General features: G+C 43.6%; 2 protein-coding genes across 2 annotated transcripts; one reads left to right on the top strand and one right to left on the bottom strand.

Annotated features, from left to right (window-relative positions):
- The first annotated feature begins 298 nt into the window (after positions 1-298).
- LOC308323281 (uncharacterized protein) lies at positions 299-14,440 on the top strand. The gene is made up of 5 exons (XM_080775003.1): positions 299-449; positions 3,396-4,020; positions 12,173-12,350; positions 13,143-13,291; positions 13,342-14,440. The coding sequence occupies exons 2-4, from the start codon at positions 3,421-3,423 to the stop codon at positions 13,154-13,156; spliced, it is 792 nt and encodes a 263-aa protein (XP_080631129.1). The 5' UTR covers positions 299-449; positions 3,396-3,420; the 3' UTR covers positions 13,157-13,291; positions 13,342-14,440.
- Positions 14,441-15,722: 1,282 nt separating this feature from the next.
- Positions 15,723-22,845, bottom strand: LOC308324232 (uncharacterized protein). The gene is made up of 7 exons (XM_080776228.1): positions 22,735-22,845; positions 22,550-22,683; positions 20,040-20,759; positions 18,845-19,558; positions 18,634-18,755; positions 17,780-18,443; positions 15,723-16,714 (listed from the first exon to the last, which is right to left on the bottom strand). The coding sequence occupies exons 2-7, from the start codon at positions 22,578-22,580 to the stop codon at positions 16,446-16,448; spliced, it is 2,520 nt and encodes an 839-aa protein (XP_080632354.1). The 5' UTR covers positions 22,581-22,683; positions 22,735-22,845; the 3' UTR covers positions 15,723-16,445.
- Positions 22,846-23,677: the final 832 nt, after the last annotated feature.

Genomic DNA, 23,677 nt, shown 5'->3' with positions numbered 1-23,677 from the left:
CATAGAGCAGGGGTAGGCAACCTTTATTATCAGAAGAGCCATTTCTGGCCCAAAAACATAATACAATTCTATCTGGAGCCGCAAAATATGTTTGCTTTAATAAAGCAAACTTTAATTATTTATGATTTTCTTTATTTATGAAATCTCTTTTTTGCAAGTAGAAATATATCCGGGTCTTACAGGGTTAAAAACAAAACTAGAAGTCACATGGTTTATAGGAAAGCGTGGCTAAGTAATAACAGGAAGAGAGAGAAAAGGGGAGAGACATGCAGCACGTACGCACGCACACACACACACACACACACACACACACACACACACACAAAACTTGGGAAGAGTTAGAAGTTACTAAGTTACTTTTAGTTTCGTTTATTGATGCTATAAATACATATACAGCACACAATGAACTTTCACAGAACCGGGTAACTCAGTGAGAACACATTCATCAGGTAAGACAAATCTCTATAACACAGAGACGGTGAATGCTTAATTAAGTTAATTTTTGACCTTCACATTACTTCCATGCATTGTAGCCCATGTTTTGTAATGACATCATCATGCTATTATGCCCATAGCCTACAGAGTGAACTTAACAATTATAAATGAATATGATAATACCTTTTATATAATCACCAACATGAATTATGTTTGTTATTTACAGCATAGGTAGAGAAATTGTTACGCACACAACATGTGCAAAATTGTGATGTATAGCTAATTAATCTATTTGTGCAAGATGATGCTGTTTGATTTTATATTACGGTACTCCTTAATTATGTTCAGAGATTTCAATTCAACATGCACCTGCTTGTCATTACTAAGAATACATGGCCGTTATTTTTTACCAGATGTCCGGGTAAACTGTAATACTTGCGGACATTGTGACCCAGCAGTTTAAATCTGTCTGACTGTCAGCCAATCAATCTAATCTAATAAAATATTGAAGTGATTTGCTGGGATGTCATGTCAGAGAGCAGGTAACATTCAAAATCAGTGGTGGAAGAAGTATTCACATTTCTTTTAAGTATTAAATGCAAGTAATGTAAGTAAGCAAGTAAAGGTCTAGAATTAGTATCGGCATAAAAATTTACTTAAAAGTACCAAAAGTGGAAGGTAGGTCTACTCATTATGCAGAATGTACCATTCCACAAGTTTTCAAATGTATAAAATGTACTGTATAAAAATATTTTGAAAATAGCAGATCTACAAGCTCACATACGTTGCATCGCGACACATTGTGATCTTTCAAATGGCCAAAATGTGTGTTTTGCAATAATAATAAAAATCTACAAAGTAACTATTGAAGTTTTCAATAATTGTAGTGGCATAAAATGGTAACATTTTAGTTAAATACCAAAAACAGGTGAAAACAATCAACAGCCACTACTTATGTGTTCTTGGACAATGTGCTCAAGAAATGCGCCTCCGCCTGATCGGTCCAGCTGTTTGCAAGAGCGTATGTCCCACACGGACACACGGATGACAGATATAAATCAATTAAATTATCCTTTTATAAGTCTCCTGCAGAAGCCAGGCCGTAAAACTAAAAAGTGTGATGTGAGCGGTGTCTTTTATCATGATGATGATGATGTCTGACATCATCAGACTGGATGTCTGATGCCACAATCCATCTGCAATCTACAGTACAATCTGGGGGTGGAGTCGTGGACAGACATACACACAAAACCATACTTTGGAAGGCCTGTGGTTATCACCGCTCAAAAAGAAATCCAACAATGAATTCCTTTTCAATTTTGATGCGTACGGTATGCACCGTCCCAGAAGATGTGGATTAAAGGACCCAATGCCAGAGTGTAATTGGTTTTCGATGGTGACGTAATGACGATATGTTTTAGTGTTGGGAGGATTAAAGGTAATGCTCCTATGTATATATGTATGTAATCTGGCACCACTGCCGTATCAGGCACAAGTAGTCATTACTGAGATTTGACAGTTTGTAGCGGTCGAAAGTAGGCTACTTGCGCGCTCTGCTTGCGCAACAAGCAAGTATGCACTTGACAGAGTGCAGTTCTCGTTATTACTATAACAATTTACAATTACAATTTGCTGTTTTAGGCATTTAGCAGACACTCTTAATCCAGAGTGAATTACAGTAAGCAAGAACACATAAAAATATATGAAAATGGCATATTGCAGAAAGGGAATATGTAGTTAAAATAATAATAATAATAATAATAATAAAACTTTATTTGTATAGCACCTTTCATGACATGAAATGCAGCTCAAAGTGCTTTACAGAGCAATGGAGAAAAAAAAGAAAATAAAAGCATGGCATAAACATTAAAAAACAAGCAGTAATGCAATACAGTGAGGACATGAATAACAAAAAATAAAAGATCAATTAAAAGCAAGGGTGTAGAAGTGGGTCTTGAGCTGTGCTTTAAAAATGTCTACAGAGGCTGCCTGTCGAAGTATACAGTGGGAGTTTGTTCCATGCCGTCGGCCCGTAGAAGCCAAAAGCTGCTTCCCCGTATTTTTTAGTTGCCATTTTTTAGGCAAAGCGAGCAGGCCAGCAGTTGATGCTGTTAGTTCTATATCAAGCCATTTAATATTTTCTGAGAGTCCCCATTGCCAGTAGGTCAGGGCCCTGGCATAATACATGCCCAGTAATAGTGTCTGAACACGGGTAGGTTTTGATATGCGACTATAGCTTTTTATCCCCATACAAATGGTAAGATAATAGAGTCCATTTATTCAAGTGAGAAAAATTGGCAGCTTTTGAAACAATCTCGGTAAAGCCACCATCTTAATAGCATTGATACGGCCCATCATGGATAATGGTAGGATCCTCCAATTTTCAATATTGCTTTTCAATCTTTTCTCCAAAATTAAATTATTTTTTGGGGGATTTCTAGGTATTTTAAGCCCAAGGTAAGTGAAGTGGTCCTCAATTAGGTTAAATGGTAATGAGGTGATGAAATCTATACATAACTGAGGATTCGTCCCCGGTGCATCCATGACACGTACTTTCGTTCTGAGGTATTCTATTTATAGTGACTCATAGGAATAGACTATGTGACAACCAGCCCAGGTATAGTGTCTGGTGCTGGGAGTCTGGTGCAACGCACAGGTCCTGGCTGTAGCCTACTCCTGGTGAGAGCAGGACTGGACCTGGTGAGTAGGAGGGGCCCGGACTGGAGTCAACCCACAGAGCCTATATAGTCCCTCCACTTGCCAGAATTGTGCCTCCCAGCCCCGGCAGAGTAGATCCGGAGTGGTCCCAACGGATTGTGTGGCCCTGCATGGTCTTTCCCTCGAGGGTAGCTACTGGGACCTAAATCGGGACTTGGGATAACGGGGATTGTAGGCGTGATGTCACGAGGCGTGATGGACCACACTAATAATGTATATATATTTTTTTACATATTTTCCAGTGAGGAGAAAACATATTCCAACATCATGGATAATCTGTTGAGGAAGGTTTCTTCGTGGCTAGATGATCAGAGAGCTTGTGCAGCTCAACTGAGAAAGCTAGCCAGGGAAATGGATTCAGCCCATCGGATAGCTCTACAACAGAAGAAGACTGGGGCCGTATTGGGTATCTTAGGTGGAGTTCTTACGTTCGCAGCAGGTGTGGTTACTGTAGCCTCCGCTGGAGCAGCAGCACCTTTGGTGCCTTTGGCAGCTGGAGTTGGAGCACTCGGTGCAGTGACTACGCTGACAGCTGAACTCATTGAATCAATGCTTGCATCGCAGTCTTTGAGCGAAGCAGAGAGGTTGGTTAAGAAGAGCCGGAATGATGAAGAGGCAATCAGGAGAGAGCTGCAGAGCCTGTATCAACAAGGAGGGGGACGCGGCTCTACACCACACAGTGAAGAGGATGCAGTGGCCTGCATAACGAAAGCTCTAAAAGCACGTCAAGGAAACAACTATGGGAACATTCTGAGCTTGCTATACAACGGGAAGACACTCGTCTCGACGATATACAAGTTGTTTTATGGTCCAGGAGCAGCAGCAGGTTCCACAGCGTTGCAACGGCTAATTGGAGGTTGCTTTGGAGTAAGTTAATAAATTATTTAAAAAAAACACAACTCACTCAATATATAATCAGATCACAACACAAGCCAGTAAAATGTATGTATTAGATATGCTTATACTTAGAACAGTGCTTCCCCAAACTATTTCATGTCAAGGACCCCCAAATTGACAGAGAAGATTTTTACTGTTCTAGTGATTCTCAACCCGTTTAATTTCAAGGACCCCCAGTTTGACATGCATTAGTCTACGGAACCCCATTTCACTAGGAAAGACCAAGCATCAGACATAGGAACCCTTTAAGATGGTTTATTGAATGAAGGAGTAGGGTACTTGTGGTCACAAATGCAGAGGCTTGAAGTATGCATGCGGGGTATGGTCGTCTATGGTGCGCCGCATGCGCAGCATGGAGTGCGCAGCATAAACGGCCATGTCATGGAATACATGGTGAAGCAGCATGGTCGTCTATAGATGCGCCGCATGCGCAGCATGGAAGCGCATCATAAACGGCCAAGGCTTAAAATACATGGTGGAGCCTGCATGGTCTCCCATGGACGCGTCGCATGCGAAGCACGGGACGCGAGGGATGGCCAGGCATGGAATACATGGTGAAGCAGCATGGTCGTCTATAGATGCGCCGCATGCGCAGCATGGAAGCGCATCATAAACGGCCAAGGCTTAAAATACATGGTGGAGCCTGCATGGTCTCCCATGGACGCGTCGCATGCGAAGCACGGGACGCGAGGGATGGCCAGGCATGGAATACATGGTGAAGCAGCATGGTCGTCTATAGATGAGCCGCATGCGCAGCATGGAAGCGCATCATAAACGGCCAAGGCTTAAATACATGGTGGAGCCAGCGTGGTCGCCCATGGACGCGTCGCATGCGAAGCACGGGACGCGAGGCATGGACGGCCAGGGCATGGAATACATGGAGAAGCAGCATGGTCGTCTATGGATGCGCCGCATGCGCAGCATGGAGTGCGCATCATAAACGGCCAAGGCTTAGAATACATGGTGGGACCAGAGGTTCGAGGGGGCGGACCCAGATACTTTGGCTTAGGGGTCGAGGCGTGAGCCTGAGTGGTATAGTAGAACCCCCTCTGGAACCTGCAGATTAAGGAGAAAGGGAGGGAGGGTGGGTTACAAGAAACTGGCACAAGGCATTTTTGACACTTGAGTTTAAGTACCAACAGTTATGGGCGAGGTAGGAGTGGCCAGGTTAGTTGGAGGTGGGTGAGTGGTTTGCATGGTTGGCAAGGGTGGAGTTTGGTTGGCAAGGGTGGAGATGGCAGGCAGGTGGGTTGTCTTCTGCTTGGCCAAACCTCCCGAACCTTAGTTGTTCCAACTCCATTTCACTAGGAAAGACCAAGCATCAGACATAGGAACCCTTTAAGATGGTTTATTGAATGAAGGAGTAGGGTACTTGTGGTCACAAATGCAGAGGCTTGAAGTATGCATGCGGGGTATGGTCGTCTATGGTGCGCCGCATGCGCAGCATGGAGTGCGCAGCATAAACGGCCATGTCATGGAATACATGGTGAAGCAGCATGGTCGTCTATAGATGCGCCGCATGCGCAGCATGGAAGCGCATCATAAACGGCCAAGGCTTAAAATACATGGTGGAGCCTGCATGGTCTCCCATGGACGCGTCGCATGCGAAGCACGGGACGCGAGGGATGGCCAGGCATGGAATACATGGTGAAGCAGCATGGTCGTCTATAGATGCGCCGCATGCGCAGCATGGAAGCGCATCATAAACGGCCAAGGCTTAAAATACATGGTGGAGCCTGCATGGTCTCCCATGGACGCGTCGCATGCGAAGCACGGGACGCGAGGGATGGCCAGGCATGGAATACATGGTGAAGCAGCATGGTCGTCTATAGATGCGCCGCATGCGCAGCATGGAAGCGCATCATAAACGGCCAAGGCTTAAATACATGGTGGAGCCAGCGTGGTCGCCCATGGACGCGTCGCATGCGAAGCACGGGACGCGAGGCATGGACGGCCAGGGCATGGAATACATGGAGAAGCAGCATGGTCGTCTATGGATGCGCCGCATGCGCAGCATGGAGTGCGCATCATAAACGGCCAAGGCTTAGAATACATGGTGGGACCAGAGGTTCGAGGGGGCGGACCCAGATACTTTGGCTTAGGGGTCGAGGCGTGAGCCTGAGTGGTATAGTAGAACCCCAAAAGTATCTTAACGGAATTTACCAGACCCTGGAACGGTGGGTGTCGTGGAGGTCAGGCGCGTTGGAGCAGACGTGCTGTGATGAGCCTGGGAAGGCCGTCGGGCCGAGGGTCTGGGTTGTGTGGTCGGGAACTCCCTTGTTGGAGCTGTGGACGCAGCTCCAGTTCTGGAGGAGTGGCCGAAGGAGTGTTCCGGGGAGTGTCCTGATCGGTGGGGACCATGCGGAGGTAGGAATGGAACCAGGAGCGGGTGGCGACTGAACCGCTGTTGTTACGAACCCGATGCCGTGCGTGCTGGGCGTGTCGGGTGAGTGAGTGGTTAGAAGGGTTGAGGAAGGTGTTGGAGATGGGAAGCCCAAAAAGAACAAGACAGTAGAACTGGGCTTAGCGTGTGGCATTGGTGGGGGGGCCTGAATAGCCGGTGCGGAGGATGTAGCTGTTGAGGGTTAAGGTATGGGGGGTTGGTGTTGGGGAGATGGGCGTTTTGCTTGTTGGTCAGTGCAGTTGGGGCGGGAGTGGGAGCTGCCACAGAAGGTGCAGATGTGTAGTAGTTTGCATGAAGACAGATCACAGCCTCCGTCGTTGAAGTTATTGCAGATCATTTTGCTGCCGACAAAGACGAGCGGGCGGCCACGCCTGTCTTTCGCTTTGGAGGAGGCGGGGAAAACCTGGCTGGAGGTGGTGGCGCTCAGGAGGGGGGGGGGGATGTAGCTGGATTGGTGTGTGGCGTGGGGGCGGGGTTCTGGAGCTCGGAAGGTGCAGTGAGTGGTGGGATGGGTGGGGCAGCTGCAGAGATTGCACGCTTCCGATGTCTTGCCAGCGAAGATCCTGCAGTATAGTTCTAGCTCGAGGGAGCCCCAGTAGGTTGTGATATTAAAATGTTGGAGTCTTGAGGCGGCCCTGGCGGAGAACTGGCGGTGGTACTCGTAGAATAGGCTGCCTCCGAAGCGCGTGCATAGGTCCATGCACAGGTACAGGTGGTCATCCAATTCTTGGCGGCGGGAAGGGAAGGAGGTGCATATGATATCCCGGAAAATGGAGAAGGCGAGGACGAACTTATTGGGTGTGAGGACGGAGGAAGTGGATGGGGTGAGGTCACGGAGGGTGATGGAGACTCCTCCGAGGTCTACTGACCGGTGTTGGGCTGTGCTAGCAGAGGGGCGTATGAGGGATGAGAGGTCAATGTCCATGCCTTGGAGAATCTGCGACCGGAGGTGTGATGGGACCATGGGGGCGTTGAGGGCGATGGCTGATGGCGGGATGGGTGCTGGCGTGGCTGTGAAGAGGGAGAAGGAAGGGGGGGGGCGGTTGGGGAACACTGGGTGGGGGGGAAGAGAAGACAAGTTGTTGTGTGGGGCGCTGGTTGCTGCTGGGGGAAAACCTAGGGGAGGTGGAGCTTGGAAATAGTACGGGGAGGGGGAGGAGGTGGGGTGGGGGGGGTAGAGGTGGGGTGCTGTGGCCTGCTGGAAGTGGGGGGGAGGAACAGGTTGGGCATGGGGGAAAGACCCAGGTGGATGATGTAATGGAGAGATGTGTGGAGGCTGGAAAACACTAGCAGTGTGGGGGGTAGGGAGAGCTGAGGTGGCTGGAGCTCTTTCAGAGGGGGGGAGGGTGGACGTCTGGGGAAAAAGGCTGCCTCTGAATGTCACTGTGGCAGCCTTCCTCTTACCGCCGCGTGGCAGAGCGGCCTGCCGCGTTACAACGCCACCTCTCGGCCGAACGGGCGCCTGCTGAGCTTCTCCTGGGCCCAGTGTTGCCAACTTAGCGGATTTGTCGTCATATTTAGCTTCTTTCCAGACCCCCCTAGCGACTGAATTAGTGAAAAGCTTCTGGCGAGAAATCTAGCTTTTTTCCCCTGGTGAATTGGGGACAAATCGTGTTGACAGGCGCCAGATATGCGCCAGAGATAAAATCTTTTTTTTTTTTTTCTCAGCCTCAAATCCGCGAAATTGGCAAAACTAAAAGTGGTCGGCGCGTCTGGTCTGGCTCACAGGTCACAGCAGGCTCAGTGGCTTCCTCGGCTCGGTTATGTGCACACTGCACAGACTGTCTACCAGTGCTTCCTCCTTTCTTGCTCTGCCTAGGCGAGTGCGCTCCGGTGCGGTATTTCCGAACGCGCCCCTCGAGCTCGACAGAGCAAGAAAGGAGGAAGCACTGGCAGCTCAGTTTAGTCTGCTAGTAAAAAATAAAATACACACTCGGATGCATAAAGTATTAACCTTCTAATTCCTGTATGGATCGGAACAAAATAGCGTTCTAAACATTAGTTAAATTGAGGTATGTTTTTTTTTAATATTACAATGAGTTTAAACGATGTGTTATCAAATGAAGAGATGATACAAACTAAGTGCACTAAGGGGCGCCTAAAAGTCGCTAGGGACGCAAAAAAGTCGCTAGGGGCGGCGCGCGCTACGCGCGCGCATATCCCACCCCTGGCGACTTTTGGCGACTTTTCGAGGAGCCACTAGCTACTTCCGTTACTGGAGAGTTGGCAACACTGCCTGGGCCGGGAGGACGACGCGTGACGTCACGACGGTGCGACGGACCCGTGCTGGCTGGCGAGGCTGGTGTTGTTGTTGTTGTGGTGCTGTTGGATTGTTGTGCGATGCGGGTGGTCGTGAGCAGAGTGAACAAGCTGAGTTTCCTGGCGGACCTGCTGAAAGGGATGCCTTTGGCGATGAGCGCTCGTTGTAGTCCGACGACGGTCCAGTCCGACGCGATGGTTGGTGCGGAGTTGTTGGAGCTGCGCGGGGAGGCGGCAGGATGGTTCTGCTGTCCGGCTGGGGAGGGACGTGGAACCTCGCGAAACTCCCGGGGAGTCCGGTTAAAGTCGAACGCGGCGGGACGAGGAGGTGCTTCGGCTGCTGACCTGGAGCCCTGCTGGTCCGGTTGAGCGTCGGGCACGGCGTCTGGATCGGCGTCCTGGTGAGTAGCGGGTCTAGCTCGGTGGTGGGAACCGGGTCTGTGCTCGGCGGCGGCGTTGGGTTCGCTGGCGCCGACGTTGGGCAGAGAGGCCATTCTGAGCTGATAATGCTGGTGATGCTGAATGCTGAGAAAGATGCTGGTTATGCTGGGCTATGCTAAACTTGAGAAAATGCGCGATTTTGTTCAAGTGTAACGTTAGGGTGTGCGTGTTTACAAGAAACTGGCACAAGGCATTTTTGACACTTGAGTTTAAGTACCAACAGTTATGGGCGAGGTAGGAGTGGCCAGGTTAGTTGGAGGTGGGTGAGTGGTTTGCATGGTTGGCAAGGGTGGAGTTTGGTTGGCAAGGGTGGAGATGGCAGGCAGGTGGGTTGTCTTCTGCTTGGCCAAACCTCCCGAACCTTAGTTGTTCCAACTCCATTTAATGGCATTTCTATCTCTGGGACCCCCAATTTCTAAAGCAATGTTAATTTAACTCTTGAGAGTGTACAAATGGAACCAAATGGACCTATTAGGGCCAATTTGGTTCTATTTGTACACTCAGAGTTAGAGAACCATAAGAATCCATTTGGTTCCAAACTACCATTTAGCTGGGGACCCCTGGAACTCCCTCAGGGACCCCTGGGGGTCCCCGGACCCCACTTTGGGAACTGCTGACTTAGACTGCATATCTCCACACATTCTTCTTGTTTAACCCTAGAAAACCCGGGTGACTTTCACCCATGCAGACAGTTGTTTATATGATTTTCATAGCTTGATGATGCTCAGTGACATCATATTCAATTCAATTCAAACTTTATTCAAGACACTCACAGGGGGGTCCATAGGGCAGAACACATAAAACATAAAAACACAAAAGTAAACAAACTATAAATAAAATAAACAAAGCATAAACAAACAAACAGGGACTTATCTCTGTACATACAGGCTAGAACGCCAGTGGCTCCACAGCTTAGATGATAGTCTGACAGAGCTCTTAGCAGGGTTAGAAAGTGATGCAATGATGCTGTTCTCAGAGTCTGTTAACCTGCACATAAATCTATACATCAGGTTTCGTAGCACAGCAGGGCAAGTGGGTACATTTATTTCTACAAACATTTGACTGGCACTACAGCATCTTGGGGCTTTGAGCAGCAGTCTCATGCAGTCATTATATGCCACTGTCATTTTTTGCAGGCTGCCCTTTTTGTAGTGTCGCCACAAGTGGGCAGTGTACAGCGGAGTACAATAAGCTTTAAAAAGTGAGATTTTCACAGGAACAGAGCAGAAATTAAACTTGCGTATGAGTGTGTTGGCTTGAGCATACAGTTTACGCCGCTGTCTAAAGATATCTCTATCATCAGATAGGTCATTTGTTATAAAATGACCCAGATATTTGGTCTCTTTGCATTCTTTTAATGCCATTCCAGACAGGTAGAAATCAGGAAATACCAGCTTACTGTCTTCCTTACTTCTCACAATCAGAGTTATGCTCTTTTTAGCGTTGTACTTCACATCAAAATCGAGGCCGTACTGTGAGCACACTTTTAGTAACTGCTGGAGACCAGCACTGTATGGGCATAGAACCACCAAGTCATCTGCAAACATGAGGTGGTTGATGAAACAGTCACCAATGATACACCCTGTTTTACAGGCATTCAACTGTACAGATAAATCGTCCATAAAAACATTAAAAAGGAAAGGAGATAAAATGCCGCCTTGCCTTACCCCATTGGTCACATGGAATGGGGACCCCTGGAACTCCCAAAGGATAGATTGACATCATAGATTGTTGTTTCCCTGCCCACATCCCTGTTTTTGAGGGGCGCCAGAGCCTTAGATATAGACAGTTACGGAAACTGCGTTCACTTCATGGGGCTTCAGTCCAATGGCGGCTCTCCTACATAGACTTCTATTGAGCATGCACCAACTGGACTGGAAGTAAGCAGAAATGCATTGGACTCAGGGCAACAAAATCCCTTTATTTTTGATTGTTTCGTAGTAATCGTACAACATAAACATTAAAGAGACTTTAGTTGTTACTGTACAATACTTTGTCAACAGTTGTCATGCATGTTGCACAGCTCTTATTTGCGCCGCCCTCGTTGAAAACAATGTATTTCCAACTCCAGCTTGTCTCTGTCTCTGTATATCGTAACTCTTTTATTAGATGGCTATAAACAAGTTTAATGTTTGTCTTTAGTTCAATGTTTGTTTTGTAAACGCCAATGACAATGAAGGGAAAACTTACGTCATAATGTTACTGTAACTCATTACGTCATATTGTCTCTTTATTGTTAATGGCGTCTAATGTTTGTCTTGGCACCGTTTGTTTTACATCACCATTACAACATCTCTCTGTGAGTTAGACTTTAATATATTAGCGCCCGGCCCTCACTTCACAGGGGTGTGATTTTGTTTTTCTATGGACATATTTTTGGGTGAACTTCACCTGGATTTCCAGTGAAAAGACCCATACACCCACAATGGTCTTTTTCTTTCCCCCCAAATGGACAATTCTCACATGTCTCAGGAACCGAAGGAGAAGTTCTCAAATCAGGAATACATTATATCATCTATTTTTGAGTGGTGCAACCACAGGGTGCAGCCACTCCAATTCCCAGCTTTATCCGTCACTGGCTGTGTCCCTGCATCCCTATATGTTTAGGGTACCAACAGGGGGCACTGTTGCACCACTCACTTCAGGCAGGTCTGATTTTTGTTTTGTTTTGTTTCTTTTTTTTGGTTAAATTTCATGTTGAAATATTAATGAATAGTACCTCAAATTGCCATGTATTGCTGTACTTTTGCTGTATATTTTTATGGAATACATTACATCAGATAATAATATACCAGGTATAGTAATGGTTTGACAAAAGTTGGGGTTAGTGTTCTACTAGATATTATCTCTATATGTATCTCTTCTCATCTCATCAGGTGGTTCACAACTTCACATGTAACACAGACATCGTTTCAAATACATTTATTTTGAGGCAATGTCAATGTCTGTGTGAACATTTATATGCTCAAAATCCTAGCACACATGTGACACTATTTCTTTGTCTAACTAACTCCTCAGTGTACTGTGGGAATTCTCATGATGCTGAGTTCATATAAGGACCTGACGGACATCATGTTGGAGGTCATACGAATGGACAAGGGAGGAGGGAGCGGTGTGGGTGACACTCTGAGAGACGCTGCCGACAAGATAGAGGTGTCTGCAGAGAGGCTGAAGAGCGACGTTGAGGATGCCAGACGTAAGTTTATTGTTGACTGTGTATAACGGTTATTATCACAGTTTACTATGAAAACCTGTCAGTCAGTCCGTCATGCACGCCTTGTGACACACTCCATATATGGCCAATACAGAATTCATTCCATATGTTGATCTGACCTCATCAAACCCTGTACACTCGAGACACTGCACCCGCTGCCACCCTTAGATCTCCATAATATACTGTATGGAGCTGACCTGTTCTGACATTCCATAATGTTGATCTGACCTCATCAAACCCTGTTTACGTTTACTTAACTGTATATTATACTGTATAATAGCCTGAAGACAGCTTTACAAAAAAGGACAAAATAAGGTAAAGATGAATACTGTATTTACAAAACGATGAAATTAACTAAAGATGTATGGAGAAAATGTCCAAATATAGCTATTTTTCTGAATCTTGCCCCTGAAAACAAAAAGTCAAAATTAAATAAAAATTAAAACACAAAACAATAACCTTGATGTAAAAGGAGAAGAATACAAGTTTCATTCAATACATCCGACACAGTTATTTAAGCTTATCCTGTTCTGCTGCTAATTGTATCAGTCCACATCATACCCTGCAGAAGGCATGCATTTTGTTGCCCAAACGTTGGTTGATTTTTTTGTGTAATCGTGACTACGAGCTGTGCGACCTCTCCTTCCTATTTTCACTTTTGTATCAATCACCATTATTGAATAATTGTATTATTAAATAATAGCAAGACTTTAATGGCATGTTTTCTTAACAATAAAATGTCAATGGTAATGACTGGTTGCTTTCACCCTCCAGGAAAACTAATGTGAGGAAGAAGAGAGAGAGCTTCAGGAACGGGATTTATTTGATTTGATTTATTGTCAGATTTGTATCGAAGGGATTGCCCCTTGAGAAGCAGCGTATAATTTTCGAGGGGTCCCGCTTGATTTGATGTTTAGCCTACTGTTAGGCCTACAGTATGTCCTAATTTGCAGTCAGGTTTTAGACCATTTAGTTGTTTATGTCAATTAATTCCTCCCCCCCCCACACACACACACACACGTCTGTGTGTTGGCACTGCGGTTGTATCTGTTAGAACTGTCCTTCTCCTCTGGCCCAACATACCCTTGCTGACAGCCAGGTGCGGCCCCCACCAGCTCGTATGAGTAGGCCTACCTGACAAATATCACCCGGGGAGGGGGATATTTGTCACTGCACGTACACGGTACTCATACGGACAGTAACGTTCCAACAGTAACAGTGACCCTTTTCTACTTTCAATTAACGGAGCGGTAATTATTCACTTTTTTTTTGTTAAGTCAAAACCATGAAGAAAAAAAGAAAACACATAATTTAGAGGAATTCATGAGAGTTCAGTGGAGGTTGAAACTTCACATTTACAGGGCTCCACCTTTATTTTGGACATATTCCTATAACGGCAATGAATGTGCCTATAAGTGATGATGTGAAACTTGTTTAGAGAGATACTCTAGACAGTTTCTAGGCCTGCAAACCTGCTATTTTTGTATGTTTCAATTACTTACTTTGTGTATCAGTGTATCCATTTATTCATTTATTGTCTCTCCATATAACTACAGTATCATTCTACCAATAGCCTTTTCTAGTTCAATTAATGGATCAGCATCTACAGTATATAAGCTTGATTGTGAAATAAAAAAATGAGGCTAACAGTGAAAGTATAGTAGGTCACATGTTGATATGAAATGTCAATGCAATGCAAATGTTTAACAATAATGTAACGCTTGAGCGTAAAATGAAACCAAAGAATTAAAGATCTAAGGGTCCATTTGGTCACCAACTCTCCATCATTTACAGTAGCAGCTGCATGGGGACCACCTGGAATCCCTTCAAGGACCACCGGTGTGGTGGTCCCTGGACCACTGGTTTATAAAACCACTCATTTATTGAGGAATGTATTATTAGCATGCACTCATTTCCGCAACAATGTGTTTCATAGGAAATGTGACAAATTCAAATTCAATGTTTTGTTTTGTTTAGGAAACCCACATTAGAAATTGGCTACCATTGAATAATATTATTCAGTGAGTAAAGAATATAGCAGAATCAGCTAAATGATCTATGGTGATTTGTTTGACTCACTTAAGTTAAACAGCTCCATGATTCACACAAAGTTTCATGAAAACCCACCAATACGGACGACAAAGGATTATAGAATCTAACACATTCCAACCAAAGTTTTTCCATGCCTGATTCTGATTCCGTTCTATACCATCTATTTTACACTTTTTTTCAACAATTACTGGCATGCAATAATATATCTATTCATCACCTATAGTACTATGCCAGCCTGGACAGTCTTGACCATGCTTACCTGAGCCACAAGTTGATCACATCATGGTGGCATCTGATTTGGTTTATTCAGATAATGAATAGTGTAATTTTGAGTATCCAACATCTATCGCATTAATGAATGGATCGGTACAATAACGTTTCCAGCCATGTGGTTACATTCAGTACATGTGGTTATCGGGTGCTGGTCGACATGTTCGAGAGAACACACAGTGTGTGAGATTGGTATCATCTAGTGATGCACCGAATATTTGCCCGCAGAAAATATTCGGCAGACAATGGCTAAAAATGCATTTTCGGCCTATTCGGTTTCGGCCCGAATATATGGCAGAAAATATATCACTGAATAGTGTATGCAATTAATGCATTCAAAAGAGCTGAATAAATGTTTTATGGACCCATAATAGTGATTATTATTGCCAGTTTTGCCATAACCATTTATTTTGCCATAAATCAGGTAGCTTTAAGGTACGGTCATGACAGCAATGGTAGGAAAAAAGATATATAATATAATAATATTAATCATATTCGGTATTCGGTTTTCGGCCAACTGTTTCCTTCATTTGGTATTCGGTTTCGGCCAATCATTTCCCTTTCGGTGCATCCCTATAGTATCATCAGAAAAGTCATCAGTGGTATCAGAAAAGTTTGATTAGGATATTTTGGTTGAAAGCCCACATCTTTGTATTTTCTGGTTTTAGTTGTTTTTATGTTTCATAGATCATGATTGTGAACTGATGAGTTTTACATTTCCCCCTGTAACAAAATCCTAAGCGAGATAAGTTACCCAAACAAACCTAGTATAAATTAATATGAAGGGAGCTATGGAGTGCTGATATTTTATATACTGTAGGCTACTCTATGTAAAGATGTGATTGCTCAATGGCATATAGCCTACAAAGTAACAATTACATGTACCTAAATTCAGGACTAACTAACTATTCGTTACTTGAGCCTAAAATATCCATAACTATTACCACAGTTGGTTCAGTAAATATATGTTGTATTTGTCTCAGTCATCTGACCTGATCGATTAGTTATGAGGCGACGTTTGGTAGGTAGGCTACTGGCAGAACTTTATTATAATCAATATTTACATAAGGCCTGTACAATTATTCAAAACTTAGTCAAAGACCATGATTTAACGTTTCACAATTATGTAATCGTGGCAGTAATCAATTAATTCAAATGGCTCATCTGTGTGATCAGTTAGGGATAATAACTAGAAGAAGCCATTTCCCTATCCATGCATCAGGTTCACTGTCAGAGACACCATAAAACAAAAGTCGTTACATTGGCTCAAAGTTTACCTAAAATTCAATACTTAATTTGTCACATACATTGCATGAGCATAAAAATGTTGGTGCGCCAGACTCCGGCAGATTGTGCTAACAATGTCCAACATATTTACAAGAAAAAATAACAGTGAAATAATAATAATATAGGCCTAAGTGATACAGGAATTCAGTGCAAGTGGTACTGTAAAGTAATACCGTTTTGAAAAGAATAAATACAGAATAAATTAATAATTGTGGTGATCACCATAGACAGAGTTTAGAATTTCAGCTTCCCTGGATCTTCTATCGTCAACATTATGACATTGTGAATGTTGAAAATGCACTTTGTCTATAAAAACAGTGCGTAACTCACAATGTGAATTATCTTCGAGACAACAGCAGCAGTCTCTGACAAACGGACGCGTTTTTCGGCTACTCAGGCCTTCATCTGCGTGCACTTTGCACAGCAATGTCTTTTTAGAGTCCAATCCCACTTTACAACAACAGGAATTCAACAGGAATTCCTGCGTTCCCGCGGTTCTACCCCGCTTATGGAAACTCTGGCTACTTTTTTACTTATTTCCGGGACCTCCTCGTCCACCAGAGACATCCGATCAAACTTCTCGACAGAACTGGCAGAAGCACTGATGATGCTGCAGATGCCAGAGGTCAGGTCAGAGCTCCCTCCGACCCTCTGGGTCAACCATTCTTTCACCTTGTCACAAGCAGCTCTGTCAATCCCAGAAAAGCTCTCAACTTCAGAAGGAGCATCTCCACTCACTGTAAAAAGAAAAAAAAGAAAAGAAAAACAATTAACAGAAAAACATGTTAAACTGAATGAACTGCACTCTGTCGAGGGCCTATTACTTGCTTGCTGCACACAAGTGCAACAAGCAAGTACCTACTAGTGTTGCACACTTGTATACTATAGTGCGCAAGCAGAGCGTGCAAGTACTGTAGACCGCTACAAACGTTCAAATCTCAGCCTCTCTGTGAAAGAACGTTTGCAGTATTTAATTATTAGGTTTAGATATCTGCTACGTACCTTGCTTTTGGAGGAGAAAAAGTAGTATTTTGAAGTATGGTAATGATTACTTATGCCTGTTGTGGCAGTGGTGTCAGATTACATACAGTACATGTATAGTAGGGGCATTACATTTAGTCCACCCGACACTGAAACCTGTCATCGTTACGTCACCATCGATAACCAATTATACCCTGGCATTGGTACATATATTCATCACGTCATATGTGTATATGTACAGTATGTATATATAATTTCTGAGTGATTAGTGGTATAATGTGGTTACTCAGGTGGTTTGATGCGTATGTCCCCGACACTGAAACATATCATTACGTCACCATCGTAAACCAATTATACCCTGGCATTGGTACATAATCTTCATCACGTCATGGGACATCCGCGGAAAACATACCTGCACGGTCTGCTTCCGTATGTCCGGGGCCAGCATATGACATCATATCATATGCATTCTAAGGGACATTGGTACATATCTTCATCACGTCATGGGACATATGCTTCGTAGCATGACGGAAAACATACCTGCACGGTCAGCTTCGTGCCAGCATCTGACGTCATAACATATGCTGGCCCCGGACATATGCATCGTAGCACCTGACTGATAACATTACTTGCACGCTCTGCTTGCGCAAGTAATAATGTATTTCAGAGGAATGAGACACTGTAAAAAGGCTTTAATTGAAGACTTGAACGATCATCACATGACAGTGGTGTCGCTCACCCAGCTCTATAACTGAATTATGCAGTATATATTTGGCTTTAAAATGTACACGTCAAGGTTGCTTTGGTTACATGGGACTCACTGCTTGGGGTGAAGGCACCATCTAAGCTGGCAATCTTCCTCACAGGTGGCTGTGGTGGTTCTCCGGGCTCTGCTGCCAAAGCCTTCAGCATCCGGCCTATGAGCTGCTCTTCCCTGTTGGTCCACTCCTCCTCTGTCACCGACAAAGTAGACGTCCGTGATAACCAAGATTGCAATGGCTTGACATACTGGCTCCGTTTCTCCGCCGAAAAGTGGCGACCCTTGTTCTGTGTCATTAAATCAATTATTTCCTGAAATATGTTCCAACCAAGGTAATTAAAAACTTGATATCTGTTCCCACACTTTTCTACAAGCCACTGGAGAGCCTCTCCTTCACCCTCGATATGCTCCTCAATGGATCTGTCTCCGAGCCAGTCCCCCCAGGTAAACAGCACGGTAGAGTGTCTCCAGACTTTCTCCTTCAATGGCATCAAGTGCTGCACCATAGCTTCCCTGTCTTTCTTTGTAAACGGTTTGGAAATGGGAACAACCAGGAGAAATGCGTGAGGACCTGGTGCACACATGGAGACACTGCGCAACAGTTGTATTTCATCCGTCGTTGTGTTTGTTGTCCAGCCTGGACATTCAACAATTGTGACCTCTAACCCTGCAAGCTTTCTTTGATGTTTTTCAGGCACCATGGTTCTTCTCTGGTGCTTGAATTCCTGAAATAGGAATATCATCATTAAAACAATTATATCACATTTGAGAAAATCTAGCCTGTTTAATAACCACTCCCTCTGGCAGACATTTAATTTCATTATTTTCAAGACGGGATGGTTAAGCAGGCTAAAGACAATCTGCTATACAAACATACAGGCATGAGAAGTCATTAAGAGATCTATTCAATCAGACCTTCTTCATTAAACTCGTCTGAAAGTACTCTCCTTGAAGCATTCTGTTTCCTGCCATGCTTTTCCCAGAGTCTCCTCTCCCAACAAGAACAACTCTCATGTTAGTGAGTGAATGCTCCTCCCCTGCAGAAGAAAATGAGATACAAATTAAAATGTTGATTATGGCTTTGATGTGAGGATGATCAGTCATTTAAATTAATCCATTTGATTACCTCTGAACAACTCCCTTAGAACTCTTTTTTGTCTTTGGACCTTCAGCCTATTATTTTTTGCTCCTCTTTCTTGAACATGCTTCTTGGCTTCTATCAGTGCAGCACGGCCATGGTCAATCGCATACTGAGAACCACCATTTTTTACCCAGTTCTCTTCTACCTTCTCCAGTAGTTCTACCACCTGCGTTTCATTAGCACGGTCTGTGTTGTCCAGAACGTGGTATCTGTTCCCACACTTCCCGACAAGCCACTGGAGGCCCTCCTCACTCTCTATGCGCTCTTCCATGGTTTTCACTCCCAACATGTCACCTCGTGTGAACAGTACAACGGTGAGATCCCAGACTTCCTCCCTGAACAATCCCATGTGCTCCTCGACTGCTCTTTGACAGGGTGCGTTAAAAGCAGATGCCAGGCCAACCGCTAAGAGGACTGCATGGGGTCCAGGTGGACATAGATACATGCTGTGCTCAATCTCCTGTTTATCCAATGCACAGGTGTCTTCTAGGCTGTTATTGTACAACCAGCCAGGTGAGTCCACCACTGTGAGGTGCCTCCCCGCTGCTGTGCCATGTTTGGCCTCACAGTGCACTGTTTTTCTACCATGAGCAACGGGAAATACATCTTTCCCCAAAACCGTGTTTCCTGCTGAGCTCTTGCCAGACCACTGTGCGCCAACCATCACCAGGTTTAAATGTGGTGGAGCTTTCTTGCTGCCTATTGGGGATGACAAAATACAAAAACAAATTAGGATATAGTCTAGTAGCCAGCCCATAGAGCCCCATTGTGAACCCGGCCATGTTGAGTACACCAAGGTTTTATGTTAGAAATGTTTAGTATGGGTCCCCAGCATGAAGAAACTGCCGGATGCTAACTTGCATATGTTGGGCAATTTTCATAATTGGCATAATATGTGACCATACCAATTACAACCTATAGAAGGCAAAATATTAAAAATGTCATCATGCTTTATGTAGCATGTGATGTGTCAAACTAGGGGGTTTTCATGATGCTGAATCCATTCCAGGCATTAGTTTTGCAACAAAAAAAACACTCATTGGGTTCACTTTTTGGCTACTAGGCTAATACATTCAATTGCATTTGAAGATTGGGTCATTGGTTTTACAGGTACGCTGTCGACCCCCAAATGAGTTGCACTACTGAAAAGAGATGTAATGAAACCACCTCAGTAACTCACCTTCAATCAGAGTTCTGAGTCTTGTTCTTTCTCTTGTGACTTCAGAAAGCCTCAGTGTAGCTCTTTCAGTCGTTGCCTGTATCTGCTTCCTTAGAATGTCCCCAGCAGCTGGATCAACGTCATAACAACATCCATTTTTGGCAAACATTGCCTCTATTTTCTCAAGCAGCACTTGGACTTGGGTGCCACCCCGTCTGTTGCTGACATCAAGAACATGCGATCGATTTCCACACCGCTGGAGAAGCCACTTAATTGCTGACCACTCTTCGATATAGTCCTGCAGTGCTTGTGGACTACATGGGAAATGTGTACTAAACAGCACAATTGTGTGATCAAGTAAACTTTCGTGAAAAAGTTGCAGGTGTTCCTCCAAAGATTTTTGGAAGATTGGAAGAAAACAAGCTCCAATGTGAATGACCAGAAGAAAGGCATGAGGGGCCGGGGGACACAGAAACACACTGCGCTTGATTTCTAACTGATCCAGCACTGGAGTATTTTCTCTTGGGTAGTGCCACCACCAGCCTGGAGTATCAACCACAGTGAGCAGTCTGTTATGCGCTTCCTCTTGTCTCATCACACTCTGGGTGGTTCTTTTGTTGGTGTCGAACACATTTTTACCCAGTATGGTGTTCCCAGTTGCACTCCTGTTACTCCTGTTACCTGTTAATTCTCTCCCACCGATCAACACAATCCTCCGCTCGGACAACTGGTGAATTTGACCTGTCACAAAAACACAATGTACACTCACAGTCACACTGTCTAAGGTGAAAAGTATTTTAGTGTCACGAGGAACAGTTATTGATCTAACATTTTTACATTTAAATGTAAAAAATGTTAGATTATTAACTGTTCCTCCTATCATGTGAAAATGTTCACATGATATTTTCATAAACGCTGCATTCTGTAACTTCCCATGCCCTACCACAGATTTGAATTAACCCAGGTCACTTGTACAAGTTCTGAAGATTTGACAACTAAGCAACTTAACCCATTCTGGGTGGGAACCCCCTTTGGTGTTTTAAGCATTATGTTATACTTTAGCAATTGAAAAATAGCAGATCTACAAGCTCATAGCGCGGCACCGATCGAGTGATGCGTTACGAGCTTGTGGCTATCTGCTATTTTTTAAATCATAAAAATGTGGCGCAAATCTTTGGATACAGTATATATTCTTTCAGAGCGAACGTTTTTAACTCAAATCTTTGCTTCTGGGAGGTCCCTGGAACAGTATATTTTCAGATGGGGGTCCGCGGCGGCCAATTGCATATATCTTTTTGGGGTCCTTGACATGAAATAGTTTGAGAACCACTGACTGTCTATTTTGAAAGCATCCTGAGTGATAAAAGATGTTTACACAGGTGTAAACTGAATGCCTGAATGAGACTGATATCAGATCAAAGATCACTTTGGCAAACTGGCTCTCTCCAAGAATTATCTTGAGAAGTCAAAGAGTACAATTTGGAATGACTCTCTCAGCCAGAGATAGCCTCCTGTCTGTGGTACAATTGTATGCAAATAGTTAAATTATGTAAGTACAGAGTACAGAGTTAAAGTTATATGACTAACCATGTAGTTATTATTAATGATTCATAATACACCACACATATGTATTAGTATTTCAGAAAACTGTCAGAATTTAGAAGATTTTTTTTAAATGTCGATGTCAGGCCTAAATGGGGAAAGTATCAAAGTATAGACCCTGCCTGCTTGCTATGGATTTTGACTTTAGGCAGTACCACATGTCAACCAGTAGAGGTACTACCAGACCACAGGATGTACATTTCTCAATTGAAGGGCAGGACGATTACATCAAATACAAGTTATACAACCACCACAGTTGTGATAGATAAAGTATTTTATATACTCTATCATTGGTAGATTGGTCAAAATAAATATGTATTCATGGTCAAAATAAAAATGTATTCATGAAAAAAGTAACATATGTACAGTAGCTTTTAAAATCATCCCAAATTGGTTATAATTATATATCTAGGCTACGTCACTATTTCAAGTGCCTTTCAGATGACAAAATGTATGAAATGATAAGAATTATACACTAGAGTCTAGTGTATAATTCTTATCATTTCATACATTTTGAACACTATATTAGTGTCTAATGTCTAGTGACTAGACATTAGACACTAATATAGTATCCATATTCTGGCAGAATTATTTGCAAGCAATAGCAGATCTACAAGCTCACAAGGTTCAAGGCTGTACTTTTGTTACAATTGTTACATCTTGTGTACTGTACAGGTACATATTGAGAAAAACTTATTTTTGAGTTGTTAACTTGTAGATAGGCTATATATATTTTCCGTGAAGAGATAGACTAGAGGGAGAAAAGAACAGTGTAAGTAATTAGAGACAATGCAAGTACAAAACTGCACTGCCAACTTCTAAGATGCACTATAAATCCTCAATGTTCATTTATCTCTGAGTTAAATTAACACCATTTTCAGTGTATAGTCCTACATGAATCAAATATCGTAAAAGTAAGAAGAACTTACCAGAGTTGGAGATCAAATCTGTGCTAGCCATTTTTACTCTGTGCGCCTTCTATTTGACCTGTTAGACCTGTTTGACCTGAAATATCTGTTTACTGAGACATAGCTTGTACAATAGATCTCATAAAAATGAAGTCCTGGCGGACACACACCTCAGTAATGAAGAAGACAAACTGACATGTACTAACTGACAGGCCTTGTTTAGATTGCTTAACAACCAACAAAACTGGGAAGTTCACAACTGTGAAGTTCCCATGATCAGATCATGAAGTGGGAAGTTCTCTAAAATTATTTTACTTGTTTCCCTAAATGGTCTTGCACCTCCGTGACTGCCTACCTTCTACCTATATGTCCCTATAACCGCCCCCTCATTTTAAGTGCCTAAAATAATGTGCACAAAAAAAATATGGTGAGGCAGCTTTTTGCTTCTACGGCTCAACAGCCTGGAATAAACTACCATTCGAGCTCAGACACGCACCCTCTGTAGACATTTTTAAATCTCAACTCAAGACTCAGTTTTAATAATTATGCACGTTCCTGCCCTGGCCTGACTGATTTGCTGCATGTGGTGTTTTTATTTGTTTTTATTTATTTTATGTTCTTATATTTTGCTCTTTGCCATTGTTCTATCATTTTAAATACTTGTGTTTTATTGTATTCTATTTTTATGTCCTGCCCTGTGAAGCACTTTGAGCTGCATTTATGTATGAAAGGTGCTATACAAACAAAGTTTATTATTATTATTATTAAAAGCAGAAACAGTTGTATAACACTGATACAGTACAGTCAGTACACAACTGTTAAACGCCCACACGCAAGGACTCACACATCATTTTCACCTTTATGACATCGTAAAAGAAGGTAGAGGTGCTTTTGGGTAGGACGGTTGTAGGAAACAAGGAAGTACAGCCTGAAGCCTCATTTATATTACATAGCATGATGGTCACTTTCAATAAAGAACTGACCAACAAGACCAGTAAGGCTTCGTGCACGCATCCGCCTGGGTGACTCATGGGCGAGCACTGGCGCTTTGGAATGGGGGGTCAGATCAACATAATGGAATGAATTCTGTACTGGCCATATATGGAGCGTGTCTTGAGTGTACAGGGTTTGATGAGGTCAGATCAACAT

The sequence above is a fragment of the Protomyctophum bolini genome (genome assembly GCF_963924005.1).
Source record: "Protomyctophum bolini genome assembly, chromosome: 11".
NCBI classification, from domain to species: Eukaryota; Metazoa; Chordata; class Actinopteri; order Myctophiformes; family Myctophidae; genus Protomyctophum; species Protomyctophum bolini.
Note: the sequence above shows the minus strand (reverse complement) of the source record. Positions and strands in the feature narration are given on the sequence as shown.